Source organism: Marmota flaviventris, chromosome 3 (genome assembly GCF_047511675.1).
Source record: "Marmota flaviventris isolate mMarFla1 chromosome 3, mMarFla1.hap1, whole genome shotgun sequence".
Taxonomy (NCBI): Eukaryota; Metazoa; Chordata; class Mammalia; order Rodentia; family Sciuridae; genus Marmota; species Marmota flaviventris.
This window is the reverse complement of record NC_092500.1, coordinates 75,405,102-75,424,561: the sequence shown is the minus strand read 5'-3', so window position 1 is coordinate 75,424,561 and position 19,460 is coordinate 75,405,102. Positions and strand designations below refer to the sequence as shown.

Below are 19,460 nucleotides of genomic sequence, written 5' to 3'. Positions count from 1 at the left end.
GAAATCCATTTTGATATAATTATACAATAGTATTATACAAAGTTCTAATCCAAATCCTTTCCTAAATAGATTTGATGCACTTCTACAATAGGATTATAATATATCCTATTCTAATTTGGACCCCATTCTTGCAGATATACATAATGGTGAGATCACTGTGGTGTATTCATATATGAATATAGGAAAATTATGTCAGATTCATTCCACTGTCTTTCCTCTTTTTATCACCCTCCTTTCCCTTCATTCCCCTACATCTAATTTAGTGAATTGTATTAAAATAAGGAAAAACAGTGAGAGTTTCTAAGGGGTTACTTTTTTTAAAAAAATATTTTGTCTCTTTTTTTTGAATAAAAGTAATATATGCACAGTTAAAAATACGAAAATACAGAAAAATTGTAAGGAAGAAAATAAAATGGGAACATTTCCCTGTACTTTTTATATACTTATGTATACATATACATTTAATGTATATGCAGAAAACATGCATGTATACTTTGTATTTTTCAAGTTAATATATGCTTTATATTTCAGGTAAATTTATTTTTTATTTACCTTTTCAAGTTGATATTTATTATATATATGTTATGTGTATTTTTGACCACTTTTCTTCCACTGATCATACTTCCACCTGTTCAGCTCTCTCATTTATTGACACTAAGCATATTTTTTACTGCGTTTGCTCCTAGCGTCCCCTCTGTTAACTTCCTCCCATGCCCACCTCCTCCCTATGGCTGTCATACTCCATGTCTCCACCTTAGGGACTAACTTGCTAATAACACACATGTACGTATGTTTTTATTTGCATGTTCAATGCAAAAGCACTTATTTGACTGCCAATACCATAGTCCTGCCTAGTCTGATTCTTGACTTTTCCCCTCACTTTCATGGCATGGCTAAGGGCTGAGAGGAAAGTGGCCATCCATGCATACTAGTTTCTGTACATACCAAGGTCTCTAATCCTTCCAGTGAGCCCGGAAGTTCCAGTTGGGCTGTATTCATGTATGTATATAGGAAAATTATTGTTTTCTTACATGTTTCATATACTCTATCCAGGTTTTTTTCCAATGTTATTCTTTCTACTTCCCTCCCTTAACCACTTTCTTCATTTTTCCTGCCTCAATAACTTTGTCACTTTTTACCAAGATATTTCAACCCTGTGAAGTCTTGGGGAAGCTCTTCCTGCATATTCCCATGGCACCCTAATTCTCACCTATACTAGTACTTATCACATTGTATAATCATAGTTTTTCTTTTTATAATCTATATTATAAACATCACAAAATGAATGTCAAATTTGTCTGCTATTGTAACCTTAGCATGTACTTTGCACATAATAAATATTCATTTAATATTTATAATATTGGTAAAAGTAAAGAGTTGTTAATACATAGTGTTGTAAACCATCAGTGGAAACAAGCATTTACACACTCTTGGCCAAGAATTTTAATTGTCCTCTTTTGAGGATATTTGGCTATTTATTGAGGATATTTGGCTATATATTGCTATTTTTAGTGTACACACACATTATAATTTTTTTAAATGATACATAAAATTACACATATATGTGGTGACACATGTTTTCTTGACCCAGGAATATACCATTAGGAATCCATAACACAGAGATTCTCAGTGTGCACAAGTGAGCCAGTAAAAGGATGCACATTAAAACATTGTTTATAATAGCAGACCAAAATCTATTAGGTGAAAAAATCCTAAGCAGAACCAGAAGGAACTGTTCAAATAAATAAAATAAATCATGGTAGATTCATGAAGTAGAATGTTTTGCAATCATTGGGAAAAATATGTGGCAAACCTAAATGTCTGACAGGAAATGCATTATTAGGTGAGAAAAAAGGGGCACAGAACAGCATTTTTAACATACTAATATTGCTGAAAACTCAATTGAGGTATGAGAGTCTCCAATATGTAAATATGGGGACACTGTGTCAAGAAGAAAAATTTATGAATGCATCCCTAGCTGCTTCTGGGGACTTTTTAAATTAATGAAATATAATGAGGTACCATATTTCATCACTTGGGTCTCATGAACAACTTGCTTATATTCTGATGGAGGGGAATTGTAGTCCTGGATGGAGAGTTCCCATTCACTGTATTCTGTTTGTTCTTATGAAATTCTTACCATTGACAGTTTTTATGTAATTAGAAAAATATAAACATGTCATTTGATTGATTGGAGGGCATAGCCACAATTTCATTGGCAGCTGGTCTAAATAAGGAACATTTGGATTCATAGTTTTAAAGCATTTTCAGATACTACTTGATTGAGTCACATGTCATACATATAATGTGAGCTAAGAGAGAGTAATATTTGAAGAAATCTTCTAGGCTATGTATAGAGCAATGAGGGCTTTGCAAACTTAATTTTTCGTAATAGAGCATAATAGAAAATGTAATGAAATTTCAAGAAGAATGTTAACTTTGAAATTCCATCAAAGTTTCTGATAGAATGAATCACTCAGCAAAATTTATATGAACAGCTCTATCATTGATCCAGTATCTTCTATATTCTAGACTTTGTGCTAAATATTTATATGCATCATTTCAGTTAATCTTTTCTATAGCCCTGTCCTGAATATGTTGTCATCTTTGCTTTTTCAGGTGAGGAGATGGATACTCAGAGAGCTTATATAATTTGCAAATGGCATTCCTAAGATTTGAACACAGGTTTATGTGGCTTCAAAGCCCAGGCCCTTTCCTGGATCAAGTTAGTTTCATACAGATTCAGTTTTGTTATATATACCAAAGCTTTGGGTAAATGATTTTTAAAAAATTTAATTTGCCATCTGGTAATCATTCAGTTTTACTATGTATTTTAAAGTGACTTTGGAAGGAAGAATAGGAGATTCTCCATTCAAGGCCAGCCTCAGCCTGAGCAACTTAGCAGGGCCCTAAGCAACTTAGTAATACCTTGTCTCAAAATAAAAAATTGAAAAGCACTGGGGATGTATCTCAGCGGTAAAGTGCCTCTAGGTTTGATCCCAATTCCCCCATCCCCCCAAAAGAATGAAAATATAAACAACTTTGGTAAGATATGTTTGTTTGGTAAGATGTATGTACATGTTTATTGTTGATTTATAAGGTACTGGTATATTTCTTTATTTTTAGATATAGGATCTATACTAGCAAGAATGGTGCTCAGATATCAGATGAAAAGTGCTGTGGAAGAAGGAGCAGCTTCAGGCAGTGTTGGAAATTTTTCTGAGGATGTACTTGATAAATTTGATGAATGGACCTTTATTCCGGATTCTTCTATGGACAGTGTATTTGGTCAAAGTGATGATCTGGACAGTGAAGGTATTTATTATAAATCACAGTTCCCTTTATGGTTTACCCATACACAGTGCATTGAACAATGAGGACTGAGAGAGACTTAAACCTGATCAAATTTATCTGGAAAAACTGGAGTAAAAATGTGTTCATTAGCAGGAACAGTTTCACCTCCTAATTTAAGTAAAAGCAATGGCTCAGGAAGTTGTGTCTCTTTTTGCACTTCCATCAGCCAATGGCAACTCACATTGACTTAGGCTGGAACTACATTCCATGTTCTCTCTTTAAATGAGTGCTTTTTAATTTTGAGATAAGGTCTTAATGAGATCTTTTTGTAGTTCCTTAACTTTGTTAAAGGTAGTGATACCAACCTTCCATGGATATACATAGGAATTCAAAAGTTATGTTAAGTGTTTAGATCATGCTTGGAAAATAGGAAGCACTGAGTAAAAAAAAATACTTTTAACTTTTATAATAATTAAAAACAATATTAATATTTTGATAGTTTACTTGTCATAACTTTTAAAAAGATGACATAGCAAATATGTAGTGATAGTAATTATGGCTAACATTTAATAAAATACAATTTAGCAAAAATGGGGCAAGTTTTTTTTTTTTTTTCAAAGTTAACATTGTATGACTGAAAACTTTGGGTGGTAAAATAAAGTTATTTGGGGGAAACAAAAAACAAAATTTTTTCCAAAATATCGTGTTTCAAGTCCAAGTATTTTTTTGGTAAATCAGTTTTCCTGGAATATTATTTATATAAATTAAAATGCATTCTTATAAGTGTATATTTCATGGGCTTTGGAAACTTATACATCCATGTAATCATTACTATTATCAAGTTATGCAGCATTTCTGCCATCCAAAAGAAATCCTTCCTATGTTTTCATGGAAAATACCCTTCTACCTTGACTCTTGGCAAGCACTTATCTCCTTTCTGTTATTATAGGTTACATTAATGTTTTTTCCAGTTTCATATAAAAGAATCATACAGCATGTACTCTTCTGTGTCTGACTGTTTTCCAGAGTTCATATCATGTTATACCCTCACCGACAATACATGAAAATTCTAGTTGTTCTACTGTCTGGTTAATGCTTAATATTGTCAGCTAATTTAATTTTAGCCATTCTAGAGGAGGTAACTCATTTGGTTTCATTTTCATTGCCTCAAAGATCAATGATATTCAGGATATTTTCATGTTCTTATTGGCTACTCATATATTTTTTTTGTAAAAAATCCCTAAAATTTTTTTCTCTTACTTGGGTTGTTGTCTTACTATATTATAAGAGTTATTTTGTGTTCTGGGTAGAAGTCACAGCAGGTGTATGTATTGCAAATATTTTCTTCATGTCATATCTTTTCTCTTATTTTATTAATGGTATTTTTCAAAGAGAAGAGATTTTAATTTTGCAAGGTATGTTTCAAGTTTTTTTAATGGTTTGAATTTTTTCTCTCTCTTTTAAGACATATTTTCCTAGCCTGAATTTTTGAAAATTTTTTTCTCTATTTCTTTTTAGAAGTGATAGCATCCTAGTTCTTTAAATGTGTAGATCTACAAACCATTACAAATTGATTTTTATTTGTGATTAACACATAACAATGACATTATTATCAAGAGAATGTCAATTGAATGGTTTACATTTTTTTTTTCTGTGTAGATATCTATGTGTTCCAACATCACTTTTTGAAAGTACTGTAATTCCTCATTGAATTAATGGTAACCTCGTTCAACTTAATTGATCAAAAAGTAAGGTTCTATTTAAGAATAATTTATTCCATTTGATTGGCCTATATTTTGATCTTTTTGCCAATACCTCATTGTCTTGATTATTTTTTTAATAGAAGTTCTTAAAATCAGGTAGTATAAGTTTGCTGGTATTCCTTTTTGAAAATTTTTCATGCTGTTTTAGCTTTTTTGCTTTTCAACATATAACTTGAATCAATTAATTTTATGCTGAGGTTTTTATTGGGATTAATGTATATAAAATTTTAATACAGAATTAATTCATAAATGATGTATACTTAAATAATGTCAAAAATATAGAATTAAAATACAATAATTATTTGTGTAGATGAAATCTATAAATACATTTAGAAGAATTGATATCTTAATATGAATCTTTTCATTTAAATGAATCTTTTCATTTATACATGTAGTATGTATTTCTATTAATTATCTTAAAATTTCTCTTAGCAATGTTTTGTATTATACGCTTTCTGAGACTATGATTTCTATATCTCTATTTTTTTGAAAATTCATAATTTAAAAAGTATTTCTTATCTCTTATTTTACAAAATATTTATTGTAAATAGGTTGGGGATGTAGTTCAGTGGTAGAGTCCTTGCTTGGCATACGTAAAGTCCTAAGCCCAACAACCAATTCTGAAACAAAAAAATTAATTAAAAGGTAAATGCCAGCTAAACTCATTGTTTATTTTAATGTCATTCCACAAGAGAAACAATGAAATATGAGATTCAGGTAGCATTATGAACAGGACTAATGAATGTTAAATAATTTAAAGTGTGATTTCAGTATTTAAAGCCAGTTTTTAAAAATTCATAAGAAAAATTCAGAGAATTGGAAAAGAATAATATTGATAAGATTTGTGTAGAAACTTTTTCTGCTTCCTATCCACACTTGTATTTGGCATAGTATGGGTACCCATAGATTTCCATGTCTTATTCCTTCTGGGCTTTGAGCTTCTCTGAGGCAAGAATTAATTTTTTCCCACTTATCATTATCCAGCACTTGCTCAATGTCTAGTCTGTGACAGTCATTCAATAGATATTCATTGATGAAGAAAAATGTGGTTGAATTTTTAAAATGAAAAGCCAACATAGTTTATCATTTTCAGTTTAAAGATATTGCAAAGGGAATTGATTCTGAGATTTCCATTAATGAAAATACATTTACTCTTATGATTGAGTTAGCTTTTCTTACTCACTTTCATATTATTTTATCATTTCACATTAGGAAGTGAAGGTTCATTTCTTGTGAAAAAGAAATCAAATTCGATTAGTGTAGGAGAATTGTACCGTGATCCTGTCCCGTTGCAGCGTTGCTCACCAAATTTGCAAAGACATTCTAATTCATTGGTAAGTTAAATTGAGATTGTGTTGTGTTTGGCTAGTGACAGTCTCTTGATAACTAAAGTTTGTGACAAAGCTAGAAGTGATTAGTGTAGAATTCCCTGATATATGAAAAATATATTAGACATAAATTATTTTCAATTTACATTTTTAGATTTTTCTCAAATACTTATTTTTTAGTTGTAGGTGGACACAATGTCTTTATTTCATTTATATATGGTGCTTAGGTTTGAATCCAGTGCCTCCCATGTGCTAGGCGAGCACTCTACTACTGAGCCACAACCCCAACCTCACATTTGTAGATTTTTTAAGTGTATAAACTTTGAATATATTTAGTTGTGTATGTAATTTTGGAGTATAGTTAAATATGGTTTTATCCTTCTTTTTTTTTTTGCCATGCTGGGAATTGAACCCAAGGGCCTCACTTCTGGCAGGTGTTCTACCACTGAGGTATATTTTTTCTATAGAGCTCAGGTTCTTTTTCTAAATACTACCAGGTCTTTGCCTAATGGTGTCCTATGACAACTTTAACTAGAAATCTTATAGTGATTTCTAAGGTATCAGAGAGCAGCCTGAAGAACAATGATCAAAATAGAGAAGCATGATAATGATGTTCATCAACATGTGATTTGTGTGTGTGTGTGTGTGTGTGTATTGAGAATCATTTAAGTTTTAGAAACATTATTCCTTGTCTGTTTAGCAACTATGGAAGCTCTATGGCACATTTACCTGGGAAGTTTGACAATTCTAGTTGGGAAAGTTGGGAGTCACTGTATTTTCAGTTTCAATTTGAAAGATATATGCTAACCTAAGCTCTAATCTTGATTGTAATTAGTATTAAAATATGGGAGTTTTTTTTAATGTTCATTCTGGATCTTAAGATAGGCAAAATGAATGCTTATAACTGTACAGTTCAATTAGGCCACAGTGTTTATACACCCCAGATCTAATTTATAAGTAGCTTAGTTAGAACAAGCAGTTTGGTTGGTGAAAGAAATTCTATGTATATAGTTTTCTGACTCAATCTTTCTGCCTTTAAGTTTCCTTATAGTTAAAGCACAGGAGAAAGAGTAGATGCTTTCTAAGGTAATTTTGACACTAAAATGTTTTCTTTTATCTTCATGATGGGGCTCTTAGTTTTTAGTTATACCTATATTTTCCCCATGATTATAAATGCCATTTATTCCATTAAAATTTCAAAGTTGTTTGCATATAAAAAGATTCTCTTCTAAAAAAACCTGATTGCAATTTTATTATAAACATCATTATTTGTTTATTAGGGGCCTATTTTTGATCATGAAGACTTACTGAGGCGAAAAAGAAAAATATTTTCTTCAGATGATTCACTCAGTAAGTATTTGGAAGTAATCAAAAGTAAGTAGATATTTTGAGCAAAATACAGTGCCTTGTTAAATTTTCTCTGATTACTTCAAATTTCTTGGTGCCAAGTTCATCTCACATAAATTTTATATATGTGAGTCACTTAATGATTCCATGGGCTATAGAAAAATGAAATAGTTATAAATTTTAAAAATTACCTTTTATGAATATTATTGAATATTTACCTTTTTATGAGTTTTCTGAAATCTAAATAATACCACTGCAAAGGCCACTCTTCATTTCCTTCTCCAGTTTTTGTTTGTTTTTTAATTTACTGTCTGTCTTTGTTACTGAGATACAATCTCCATAGGTTGATTTTCTACTGAATCTCCAGTGCCTTGAAGACAGCCTTACACTAATAGGTGCTCAGTAAACTTTTACCACGTGAATTAAAATCCTTTGCTTACAATCCATTGTTTGTTTGTTTTTGACAAAGGGTCATCAAAACTTCAGTCCCATATGAGGCATTCAGACAGCATTTCTTCCCTGGCTTCTGAGAGAGAATATATTACATCATTAGACCTTTCAGCAAATGAACTCAGAGATATTGATGCCCTGAGCCAGAAATGCTGTATAAGTGGCCATTTGGAGCATCTTGAAAAGCTGGAGCTTCACCAGAATGCACTCACGAGCTTCCCACAGCAGCTATGTGAAGTAAATTTAATTCATCCTTATAACTCACAGGACACAGCAAGTGATATTGCATTGATTTTTAACTCTCGTGGTTAAATCTTTCTCAAGCAGGCTCTATGTTTTGTTATTGGACAATAATTCCCCAATTCTTCTAGTTTCCATGGAGTTGTCTTAGTCTGTGTGGTGTTTAGGGACATCTTGGAGGGCAGGCAATGGAAATACAGACCTGGCTGAAAAGAAGCTCCAGGTTCTGATCTGATGATGCAGTGTCCACATTATAGTATCAAGCTTGTATGTGGATTATGCCTTCAGTTATTTAATTCTAAGAAGATAACTTATTCTTTTAAAAATGCATTGGGTAGACTAGAATTAAACCGGGTTTGGTAGCATTGATTTGGACTTAGCTACCAGCTGTGTGATAATAATTTGTCACTCAGCCTGCACTAAACCATCATCTCCTCATCAGTAAAATATAGGGATTCAACTAAATGATTATGATGGCAATTTTTTTAGTTTTAATATTATATATAACTTAAAATTGATCTTTTTACATAAAGTTCCTATTTTGTATGAGTTATAGTATGACATAGTTGATTGATAAGGTAGTCTTCTGCATATTGACTTTGCTTAATACTTTTATATACTCTGGATCGGAATAGTTTTTAAAGCCAAAGGACATACCATGGTTAATTAAAATGATCTTAATACAGACTGAATTCTTGAACTGAATTGCAAAATGTGATAAAGAATTATACCTATTTTCTTAAAACCAGTTTTGTTGAAAATTAATTTCTTATTTTTCCATTCAATTGAACTTCATAATTTTGAGAGATTTTAAAAGCAAACTTACATGTGTATTTAAGTGTATTTAAATGGTCTTTCTCTTACAGTCTAGAGATCTATAGGAAGAGATAAAAGAATGAAAGGTGACCCTTCTACCCCGATCCCTGTATCTAAAATGTATTTTCTTTTTCTCCTCTCTTTGGCTGGGGCTGAACTCTTCAAGTCACCCTGGTTTCACTTTAAATGTCACCTCTTCACCCTGTGCTTCTCTTTTCTGTGCCCTTTCTCAAGACTATGTTGTTTGCTCACCTGGTTTACACTGACGCCATGTATTCCTTCAATTCTCATTCACTCATACATTTTGATTTAATGTATTTTGCCCTCCCTGAACTATGAACTGCTGGAGACAGGGATTGTTTCAGCTTTGTGGCTCTCTATCCCCAAAGCCTGATACGCGAGAGGCTCAATAGATATGCACTGAATTAGTTTATGGAGGAATTAATGGCTGACATCGGATAAGCCTTCAATAATATTTGTTACATGAGCAAGTAAAAGAAGAGGAGAATTGGGCCTAGGTAAAGAGAATTTGAAGAGAGCATGAGAAAATAGACATATTAAGGCATTCAATGCCTAGACCAGCTCAGAACCTCTCTCAAATAACACCAGTGGAAGGCACTTTTTGTGACTGCCTGCAAGGTCTCAGTTGTATCTTTTCACAAGAAAATTTTCCAATTTAAACTTGGGAGTAAGTAATTAAAAATTCTTTTCTTCTGAATAAATAAAGGCAGGAATCTTAAAGGAGCTGGGGTGAAGCCATTAATAAGTTGCTGTAATCACATCAAACTCTAGAATTCCTTATGAGGAAAAACAAATTGATATACAAAGAGGAGCACAGAGATGTGATTTGTTCTAGGTATTTCAGCCCTTTGATAGAAAACTAAACCTAAAATTTTTTAAATTGACATAGTATGTAAATACAGGCTTACTATTATCGTTGAAAAACTAGAAATTGCTTAGAAATAGAAACTGGAGATCTGAAACAAAGTTCAGTAAATAAGAGGAAGTTCTAAAATGAAATGTGTATTCATATGTAACTATTATTATTTGTTTTAAAATGTGTAACATTTTCTAAAAGGTAGTATTTTTAAAAATGTTTTCCTAGGATCATGTTGTTTATTCATTAAATCATGAATTCAAATATTTGTGGAGGCCTAGTTTGCTTCCCTCTTGCTCTTTGCAGAAATAATTTACAAAAAAAGTTGAATTACAGTCTCGATTCTGTTATTATGATCCTGCTTTTGACAGAATAACTATTGTATTTTTCCTGATCTTACTCTTGCTATAATGGAGACGGTTGGACCAGTAAGTATTTTTACTGAAATTCTGCTGTAACTTGTGTTTTTAATTTAAAAAAATGTTCTGATGGTTCCAGTTACCAGAGATATGAAAGCAGAAATAGTAGCCAAACTTAAGTTTCTCAGATGGTTCATTTTAGAATTTTAAAAATATTGTCTTTTCAGACTCTGAAGTGTTTGACACATTTGGATTTGCACAGTAATAAATTTACATCATTTCCCTCTTACTTGTTGAAAATGAATTGTATCCTCAACCTTGATGTCTCTCGTAATGACATCGGACCCCTGGTAGTTTTGGATCCTGCAGTGAAGTGCCCATCGCTGAAGCAGTTTAACCTGTCTTATAACCAGCTTTCTGCTGTTCCTGAGAACCTCTCGAATGTGGTGGAGAAACTTGAACAGCTCATTTTAGAAGGGTAAGAAGACGATTCATTAAAGATAGCAGGGTTGCATTACCTTTATTTATTTATTTTTTAATTGGTTCTTCAAAACATTACAAAGCTCTTGACATATCATATTTCATACATTAGATTCAAGTGGGTTATGAACTCCCATTTTTACCCCCAATACAGATTGCAGAATCACATCGGTTATACATCCACATTTTTACATAATGCCGTATTAGTAACTGTTGTATTCTGCTACCTTTCCTATCCTCTACTATCCCCCCTCCCCTCCCCTCTCATCTTCTCTCTCTACCCCATCTACTGTAATTCATTTCTCTCCTTGTTTTTTTCCCATTCCCCTCACAACCTCTTATATGTAATTTTGCATAACAATGAGGGTACTTTCTAGGATTTGTAATATATGCTTACATTTCCATTGCAATGAGTTTTAAACAAAAATGTAGTAAAAGACTGAGGCAATCATCATTACAGTTTTTATTGGTTGACTTGTTTTCACAACCTATTTTAAAATGAATATAATATGCTTTAATGCTATTGTTTGAAGGAAAATTGTTTTTTTCCCATGCTAGCTTATGAATTTACGAAATTTAATCCTCATTTTTGTTTTTTATAACTAGAAATAAAATATCAGGGATATGTTCCCCTATGAGCCTGAAGGAACTAAAGACTTTAAACCTTAGTAAAAACCAAATTTCATCTCTACCAGAGAACTTTCTTGAGGCTTCTCCAAAAGTGGAGAGTTTCAGTGCCAGAATGAACTGTCTTGGTAAGTGTTCAGTGTGGGCCTCCTCCTTACCAGAACTTTGAAGGATGTGTCATGTATGGATATTTTAGGAGGGAATTTAAGGGTACTGTTTCATAAATAAAGTTAGCAAATTGATAGTAAAAAATAAAGAGATATCCAACCATGAAAAGACATAGAGGGAATTTAAATATATATTTAAGTGAAAGAAGCCAATCTGAAAAGGTCACATACTGTTTGATGCCATTTATCAGATGATCTGGAAAAGGCAAAACTATGGGGACAGGAAAAAAGAACAGTGGTTACCAGTGATTTAGAAGGAGGGAGGAATCACTAGGTGCCACACAGAGGATTTTCAGGGCAGCGAAGCTACCCTATGTGATGATATAATGGTGGGCATAAGTTATGTACTTTGTCAAAATCCATAAAATCCATAATATAAGGAGTGAATCCTAAAGTAGACCACAAACATTGAGCGGTCATGATGTCATAAATATGCCAAACTAATGCAAGTTGTTAATGCCAGGGGGAAAGCATGTGGGGAGGTGGAGGTGGTGTTGAGGGGAGAAGGTGTATATGGAAACTGTGTTTTCCATTAAATTTTCTGTAAACCTAAAGCTTCTCTAAAAAAGTTCTGTAAAAATATCTCCAATTAAACGATAATTAGCATGTCACTGTTGTCATAAGCAAAAAAGATAGTTACTTGGCTTAAAATAGTAATTACACTGTGGTTCCTTTTGGTCTAAACAAAATATGCACCTGTCCGTCTGAGCTGAGTGAAGCATCCTCATGGGGTATTGAGTTTCCTACTGAAGTTTCTTTAGCAAGTTTGGGGGATTATAAGTGCAATTCTATTACTGCTGCTGTTTTAAGAAATAAAACTTAATGGTTTTCAAATTAGTAAAGTTAATGCATGTCCAGTTCAGTTCTTGCTTTTTGTAGGACACTACTCCAATATTCAATGTGATCATTATCTCGATTGAAAGTTGGAGAACATCCTAACTTAGAGTGTCAGTTAATACAGGGTATTATGTTCATTTGGATTCTAGCTGAGTGTTCTAATATTATGGGACAAAATACATTTATGGCAATACATAAGTATTCCCCATTTTTTATTATAATGAGGATGGCATGATTTTTTCACTCTTGTGATTATTAAACAGCCAACTCAGTAAGAGAAATTCTTAACACTGTTTAATAGCAGAATAGAGTTTGAGTATCTGTTTCAAAATGTTCTCATTTGTCAGAACTTTCAGAAGTTAGTGATTATAAAAGTCATTTTACTTTGCATAATATTTCCCTCCTTTTTCAAAATGTTCCTCTTATTCTCACACTATTCTGAGTATTGACCATATTCTTATCATGAATCTGAAACTGGGTCACAGTTTCAGAGATTCCAGTTCATAATCAATTGGCTCTTTTTCTTTGGGCCTATAGTAGTGCAGCATAGAAAGGTGGGTGCATGTAGAGGTGGTAGAGGTGGCTGCCTGTCTCATGGTGGTGGAAAGTGAAGAGAGAGCAAAAGGGCCTAGGTAGGGTTCCTATATGCCCTTCAGAGGCAAGCCCTACTTACTAGAGGTTCCACCAACTCCCAATAGTGCCACGGGCTGGGGACCAAGCCTTCAACAAATGGGTCTTTGGGGGATATTGGAAATCCAGGATATAACAGAACTATACAACCTTAATGGTTTGCAAAGTGGTCTTATGTTTAGAAAATGACCAAAGGAGGGCATCTGAGTGAGGCCACTAACCTTTAAAAATAATCCCATGTGAAATGAATTTTCAGTTCTTTGATGTGGAGTATTTTCCACATACATAGCATCTGAACCACACGACTTTTAATTTTTAGTAGAGAGTCATTTCTATTTATTCATTTTGTCACAACTACATTTTGTAAACAGGTGAGGTACAATTTGTATTGCTTTGCTCCTCAGGAAAATAGCTTCTGAAAATGTCTTAGAACATTTTGACCTTTAAAGATTTTTTAGATAAAATATAACCCATATTTTACCCTTGAAAATCCTAAGAAATAATTTCTCAAGCCATTTTCATAGAACCATAAATTTGTAGAACTAAAACATCTAGAATTAAGATTCTAGATGTTATGAGTTCCTCTGGTCTGACTGCACTGTTTCACAGATGAGAGAACAGGCTGTCTGATTTGCTCAGTTTTCCAAATTGTGTTCCACATGCCTTTATTCCTGGAGGTAACTTAAGTTGTATTTCCCTCTTGAAAAATTATCAAATATGCTGTAATAGTGAGAATTCTGAGATACTCTATTTTACATAATGTTTCCCAAATCTCATAAGATCATGTGATCAAATGATACTTTTATTAAGTAACCTTCTTTATTTTTCCATAAAGCACTTTTTTACTAGATTATTATAGATATGCATAATATCATAGTTCATTTGACACAATTATACAACAATTGAGTGATAATTTGCTCTAATTCAGTCCCCAGTACTTCCCCTTTCCCTCCCTTCCTCCCTCTCCGTTCCCTTTCCTCTACTGATCTTTCTCATATTTATTTATAGTTTTTTAAAAAAATTATGGATATACATAACTGTGAAATTACTGTGGTATATTTATATATGTACATGGGATAATTGGTCATTTCTTTCAGCAATTCCTCCCCTTTCCCATTTCTCCTCCCTCTCCCTCAAGCCCCTTCCCCTACGTCACTGATCTCTTGACTATTTTCAAGGTACCCCCCCTTTTTTTCCCTCCTATTTTTGTCTAGCTTCTGAATATGAGAGAAAACATTCAAAAACATTCGCAGTGACTTATTTTACTTAGCATGATGTTCTCAATTTCCATCTATTTACTAGCAAATGACATGATTTCATTCTTCTCTCTGGCTGAGTAAAACTCCCTTTTACATATATGTATATATATATTTATAATATATAATATTTATATACTCTGGATATTAATGTCCTACCTGAGGAGCAGTGGCAAAGATCACATTTTCTTGTTCCATTGAGCACCTAGGCTAATTCCATAGCTCTGCTATGGTGAATTGTGCTGCTATAAACATTGATGTGGCTGCATCCCTATAGATGTTGGTTTTAGATCTTTTGTGGGATAGCTGGGTTGGTCGTATGGAGGTTCCATTTCTAGTTTTTGAGGCATCTCTATACTACTTTCCAGAATGGGTTTAATTTGCAGTCCTATCCCCCCACATCCTTGCCATCATTTATTATTATTTGTATTTTTGATAATTATCATTCTGAGTGAGATGAGATCTCAACAGAAAGATGTTGAATATTTTTTCATATATGGGCCATTTGTATTTCTTATTTTGATAAGTGTCTGTTTAGTTCTTTTGGCCATTTATTAATTGTGTTTTTTTTTTTTTTGTTTTAAGTTTTTTGAAATCTATATATTCTGGATATTAATGTCCTACCTGAGGAGCAGTGGAAAAGATCTCCCATTCTGCAGACTCTCTCTTCACACTCTTGTTTCCTTTACTATGCATAAGCCTTTAAATTTGATGCTGTCCCAATTATTAATTCTTGGTTTCATGTGCTTTAGGACGCATAGGAACTCTTTTTCAGATGGTACCATGAATAATTTCTATTTTTATACTGTACTTTGTATTAGCAAAGTGTTCAAATGTGTTTTATTTTGGTTACTTAAGAGTAATTTAATTTTTACCTTACAATTGTGGGATCCATGAGTTTATATTTATACAGTAATTTAAAAGCTTATAGACTAAAAATTCTGATCAGTATGTATTGTTTCATTGTTTGGCATAAATGTTAAAGATATTACCTTACTTTTAAAGTAAATGTTTTAGTACTTATGGTGTAAAATGGAAATTAAATAGTGATGTCATTGGTAGATGTTCTTATTGAATTTAATAGAAATATGGTTAATGATTAAAATGTTCATTATCTCATTTTTATTTTATTTTAGCTGCTATGCCTTTCTTGCCTTCTTCTATAACAAGCCTAAAATTATCTCAAAACAAATTTACATGTATTCCAGATGCAATTTTAAATCTACCACAGTAAGTTTATTATTTTAATTTTAAAACCACATGAGACAGAACAGAACCTTTAGAAACATGGTTTTGATTTTGGCATATGAATTTAATTCATTTCTAAACTACTTGGTTTAAGGTTTTTGTATGTGTATATGTTTTACTTTCACTAGACAAAATATCCAAGTCTTTAAACTTTTATATTAATTTATTGGGTTATTTTCTAGAAACAATTTAAGATTGTTTAATTAGTTGCTACATTATTGTATTCAAATGAAATTTCAAAATTTCAGTTGCTTTCAGAGGTTGATATGTTGCCAAAATACTACTAACTTTGAAGTCATACCTAAAATATGTTTGAATGACATTTTTGACGTTTGGATAATTTTTTTATATCTATGTGGGGGGGATTTGGTTAATTTCATTGGAAATGAAAACTTTCTGTTAACTATAGATTCAGGCACTGATTACATCTCAAATGTGTTGTCATTTTGAATACTATTGTGTCACACATTATAAACCAAATATGTAAATATATACATATATACATATGTGGACAAATCATGCTTCTTATAATCTAGTCATAGAAGGTGTCAGGTGAACATAAAATACTTAAATTTAGCTTAGAATATGCCAGGCACTATCCTAACTGTTCTACAGTAGGCCATGTGTTTAATCTTCCTAATAATCCCTTAAGATCACTATTGTTATTATCTCCACTTTTTAAACTCAGTAGACAGATAAGGTACTTCCCCAGAGTCATAGTTCTTAAACAGTGGTTGTATCAGCGTTAGCCTATCTACTCTAACATGGGAGCACCTATTGCATAGAGGTGGTCCTGTGTAATTAAATACAGTATTCTCCTAAAAATATGTGTGAAAGCCACATATTTATGATATTTGGCTAAGAGATAAAATGCCATAAAGAAAGTTTCCTCCCAGGGAACCAAAGATGTTATCCAGTCCCTATTACAATTATTCCTTAGGTACCATACTAAGACTTAGGTTTTCATCAAATGGATGCATTTCTTGGGTTTTGCAAACGCACATGCATTTGGCCAGTTCAAGTCCTAGCTGAGGCTACTGAGGCAGTGCTTCAGGAAAACCTAGTGATTCTCAGCTTTGTCTCAATTGCATTGCTTGTCTGACAGGAAAGTTTCATCTCTAATATAGTCAAATTCCTTTTCTTGTTTTCCATGCATTTTAAGAAGATGATGAGGACAAAATATAGTAACATTTTGACATAAGAGCACTGTATAGACCTGAACTTTAGTCTATCAGGATGAATTACTATGTGAGCTTAGAATTAATTCTTTAATTTTCAAATACGCTGAGGAAAAGTGGTCAGTATGTGTTGTAAAAGTCCAGGTAGTCTTTAGAATAGTCAAATATACCACAGCCCTTGACTTTCTTTTCTTCCTACACTCACACGCTCATGTGTGATGTGTTTTTTGCTATTTCCTGGTGTAACACTCCAGCATGAAAACAATCAGTTTGCATGGGGGGCCTATTACATGCCAAGTCCCCGCTCAGCGCTGTGATAATTACCACACTGACATAAGCTGGTAAGAAGCTACACCCATATTCAACAATAATTGACTCTAGTACTCAACCTAGGAAGAAACTCCTCAATAATGAGTGAAAACCATCCCATATAAATGATAAATAGGGGCTACACATTTGTAAACCTTGTATAAAAGGCAGAAATTTTAATGGCCATTTTCAAGTGTTAAACGTGGTATCTCATGTACCCCATTTGTAAAACATGGGGACTTTTCCTCATTCCGAGATTATTGACATTTTTATGTACCTGAAGTAGGAAAATTTGACTTCAATTTTTTTTTCTTTCTTTACAAAAAAATCTTTAACTATCCCCAACCCCCCCACACCTTATGGTGTGCCATGTGATATTTCAATAGTATAGACATCATTTAATGTTCAATCAGGGTAAATATATCTATCTCCTCAAATGATTATTTATTTATGGTGAAAGCATTCAAACTCCTTTCTTGCAGCTTTTTTATTTTTCAAAAAATACACTATTGTTATCTATAGTCACCCTGCTGTGCAAGAGAATCAATTTTTAATGGTCCTTACATCAGTTTCCTTCCCAGTAAATCATACCTTTTTTTCCAACCCATGTATGCCTATATGTGTACACAAATTTACATGCATATTTATGTGTAAATAATGTTATTTTTAAACTTACTCCTTATATTCAGTTTGATGAAAATTACTTGTAATTTTATTCCATGTATTTTGGAAACCTTCATTTGATTTTCATCTAAATTGTATTGTTTTAGCTTGCGGTCCTTAGATATGAGCAGCAATGATATTGAATGTCTGCCAGGTCCTGCACACTGGAAATCTTTGAACTTAAGGGAACTTTTATTTAGCTATAATCAGATCAGCATCTTGGACTTGAGTGAGAAAGCATACACATGGTCTAGAGTAGAGAAACTACATCTTTCTCATAATAAATTGAAAGAGGTAAGAAACTTTATTTAATATTATTGACAATTTTAAAGTATGTTTTGTAATTTGCATTATTGCAAATTATTGTTTTAAAATCTGTTATTTGATATTTTTTTTACTTTAGATGTAAGATGTAATCATACCCTGTGGTAAATAAATGTAATAATATGCCTTGATTTTTTAAAAAAATTAATTTTTGTGCTATATTTTTAAGAGTTACACGAATATGCGCTATTATTTATGAATGCATGTAATGATACAAGTGTCTTTGTGTCACTACATTTTTACTGTGAGCCGAATCTCAGTTACTGTACATTTTTCCAGGTGCAACTTAGCTATATATAGCCTGTGTTTTTACAGATTTTCTTTCCTCTCTTCTAAAATTTCTGCTTTCCTCCACTGTGCTACCTCTCAACAAAATAGACTAGCCTCCTTTGCTTTGATCTGTTTCCTTTGTTATAAATCTGAAGCTGATTATACACATGTCTCAGAAAATATTTTTTTCTTGTCAAGTTCAAACCTACTTCCTATAAAAACAAACAACAACAAAAAAGAGTCTTATACTAAAGATTCAGAATAACTGAATACTTTTATTTTTAATACCTGATTTTTTGCCAACCAGTGAATGTTTTCTGTCATAAATGTAATATAGACTGCTTAAAAATTTGGAATAGGAAAACAAAAAAAACCTACTCCAATTAGGTTGCTATCTAAAGTATCAACATTTGGTTGTAACTTAACAACAACACATTCCATGTTACGTTTGTAATGAATTTTTCTTCAACGTTTCCTAAAGAACATAGGCAGTCTGGAAGCCACAGATAGTGGATTTGGATAACTATAAAAAAATTCTTTACTTCCACTGTTGTGAGGAGATGATCCCCTAAGGGAGATTGGGTTTTGAATGTTAGAAGTAAGTTGCATAGATTGGGGCTGAGTTCTTTACGTGGATGTTTTTGTTTTTATAACCTGGATACGGGACACTTAAGACAAGCCTTTGGAGCGTTTTCAAGCTCTGTTGAAAGGTTGTGCAAGTCGCTGATGGAATCTTGGGATTTTTCTTGTTTCCTGCCAGTGTACATCTCTTCCTTCCCACCAACAGGTTTTGCCCTTTTTTATTTCATTAAGATTCCTCCTGAGATTGGCTGTCTTGAAAATCTGACATCTCTTGATGTTAGTTACAACTTGGAACTGAGATCTTTTCCCAATGAGATGGGGAAATTAAGCAAAATATGGGATCTTCCTTTGGATGAATTGCGTCTTAATTTTGATTTTAAACACATAGGATGTAAAGCCAAAGACATCATAAGGT

General features: G+C 32.6%; 1 protein-coding gene across 3 annotated transcripts in view; it reads left to right on the top strand.

The window, feature by feature from the left end:
• Positions 1–19,460, top strand: part of Lrrk2 (leucine rich repeat kinase 2) — a 127,592-nt gene that overhangs the window by 50,277 nt on the left and 57,855 nt on the right. For all 3 annotated transcript variants that reach the window (XM_071609970.1, XM_027934119.2, XM_071609969.1), the window contains exons 20-28: positions 3,127–3,315; positions 6,270–6,391; positions 7,666–7,735; positions 8,202–8,419; positions 10,702–10,952; positions 11,561–11,709; positions 15,608–15,701; positions 17,977–18,163; positions 19,277–19,458. In XM_071609970.1, coding sequence (XP_071466071.1) covers positions 3,127–3,315; positions 6,270–6,391; positions 7,666–7,735; positions 8,202–8,419; positions 10,702–10,952; positions 11,561–11,709; positions 15,608–15,701; positions 17,977–18,163; positions 19,277–19,458 — 1,462 coding nt within the window. The remainder of the gene's footprint in view (positions 1–3,126; positions 3,316–6,269; positions 6,392–7,665; positions 7,736–8,201; positions 8,420–10,701; positions 10,953–11,560; positions 11,710–15,607; positions 15,702–17,976; positions 18,164–19,276; positions 19,459–19,460) is intronic.